The sequence below is a fragment of the Diaphorina citri genome, unplaced genomic scaffold (genome assembly GCF_000475195.1).
Source record: "Diaphorina citri unplaced genomic scaffold, Diaci psyllid genome assembly version 1.1 scaffold9989, whole genome shotgun sequence".
Classification (NCBI taxonomy): domain Eukaryota; kingdom Metazoa; phylum Arthropoda; class Insecta; order Hemiptera; family Psyllidae; genus Diaphorina; species Diaphorina citri.
Genome location: NW_007387363.1, coordinates 1 through 2,102, shown reverse-complemented (window position 1 = coordinate 2,102; position 2,102 = coordinate 1). Strand labels below are relative to the sequence as shown.

The 2,102-nt window shown below is 40.3% G+C and overlaps 1 protein-coding gene across 1 annotated transcript; it reads right to left on the bottom strand.

The window, feature by feature from the left end:
* Positions 1-8: 8 nt before the first annotated feature.
* Positions 9-1,580, bottom strand: LOC113472900 (the record flags this gene model as incomplete). Its single annotated transcript, XM_026832683.1, has 2 exons — positions 616-1,580; positions 9-585 (listed from the first exon to the last, which is right to left on the bottom strand). Coding segments are annotated over exons 1-2 (1,402 nt in total), but the record flags the coding sequence as incomplete, so codon positions are not given.
* Positions 1,581-2,102: the final 522 nt, after the last annotated feature.

The window sequence follows — 2,102 nt, the reverse complement described above, 5'->3', positions numbered from 1 at the left end:
ATCAGGACGTTTGTTGTCATCATGTGGGAACTTGCTAATCTGAGGAGGAAAAGTTTTTAATGACTCGAAAATATCAGGGTCTTTTGGGCACTCTCTTTCTTCTTCCCCTCGAGCTTTCGGGAGAATTGGGATGCAAGTGTCTTGATAAGGTACTGTATTGACATTCTTCGTTTCGTCCACACTGAAAGAAAATTTGACCAAATTCAATGATTGAGACGTTTCAAAACTTAGAACGGGCTCTCCTCTGCCCCGTACTACGTACAGCTCTGTGTGAATAATCTTGCTACTGTAGGACAAACATGTTTGGAATTTACCTACTACGTCTAGCTTCTTCATATTCTGGTAAGGGTAAATGTTACGCTTTGTATGTTGTAACTTTGGCTTGAATTTCAACTGATTGTATGTTTTCATATCAATGACATTCACACTTGAACCCGTATCTACATGAAACTCAACAATGGAACCACACACCTCAACACCAACTTTTGGTGTTTCCCTGGAATTCACACTGAAAATGTGTTCATCAGGATCCTCGCGCTGACTTTTCTCACATCTTGGAGACGAGACAAATTTGATCCTATTAGAATGGCCGTCTGATCTGCATAAATTTGCAAAATGTCCCATTTTACCACAATTATAACAGATTTTATCTTTTGCACTACATGGTTCATCAGGTGTATGTGGCCACTGTAGACCACAATTGTTACACGTCTGATTCTGCTGTTTGGCTCTCTGTTTGAGCACTTTGTTCACAATCTCGTCTAACACCATAGATCTGTTACCTGTGTTGCTCATCTGAGAACTTTCCTGTTTTGAGCTTTCCATGCAGATAGCGATATCAAACAAATCCTTGAGACTGGTCGTGGACTTTTCCTGTAAAAGTCTCTCACGTATGGCACCATCAGATAAACCACGTATAAACTGGGATCGAATATGATCATCCTGAGTAGTGGAATTACAACTAGAACAAGTGAAATTACAAGTTATAGCCTTTTGTTTTAGATTTGTAATGAACTGATTGACAGTTTCAGATGCACCTTGTACTGTGTTGACGAATTTGTGTTGTTCCCAAATCTCATTGGGAGTTGGACACAAATGATTTTTCAATAACTCACAAAGCTCTACATATGATTTCTCGCTAGGCAAACCAGGAGATGTCAGAGCTGATAAAGTCTGGTAAAGCTGAGGACTCAAATTTGCTATCAACAAACGAACTCTAAGGATATTACCTAGTTCGATGTCTGAAATCGCGAAATAGTTGTCCAATCTCTGCAGATAAGATCGGAATGTTTCATTCTTTTCATCAAACGGTGCTATCTTACATTGAATCTTCCTCTGTTCAAACGGATTTTGGTTTTGTATAAGTCGATCAAGAGCTTGCACAAGGCAACTAGCCAAATCTGAATGCGATCCATTCGCTTCTGGAACTGAATCAGGCATGATGATATCCACGTAGGTAGGTATGAAAAGTAACAAGAGAAAAACTGCCGACCGCGCCAATGTTATATGTTAGGAAGAGAGAACATTTTGGTTCAGAGCAAAACTCAAAAGAAGACTGAAAACTTTATTTTCGAAAACTAGCAAACCCAACATTAGCGACTGGCCACAACATCCCTCGGGGCCTTATTATGAGAATCCATACCGTTGAGGGGGATTTACAACTCGACCAGATCTTCTGACAGGAGCTCCAGAACTTTCAGGTTCCGGACCATTTGGTTTCCGAAACTCTCCAGAACTCCGAGTTTCAGATTCTTCATAACTATGAGGTTTAGAGTATAGAATGGAGCCAGGACATGAAGCATTAGGAGATTCCGATAACTCTGACTGTGATACTTCACCACTAGTATCAGGAGTACCAGATATCTGAGACTCAGGACTAGAGACATTGGGGAATATTTCATTTGACTTAGACTGAAAGTTGGAAACATTCTGTACACGACCCTCACTTGTAGATGTTCTTGAACTCAAAGGCTGACTGGAACTCCTAAATATTCTAGTTCTGTAAAAACCTTGGGGACGAACACGGGAAGGTTTTCTTGCAATCGAAATAGTTTCATTGGAAGACGTGATTTCATCAGGACGTTTGTTGTCATCATGTGGGA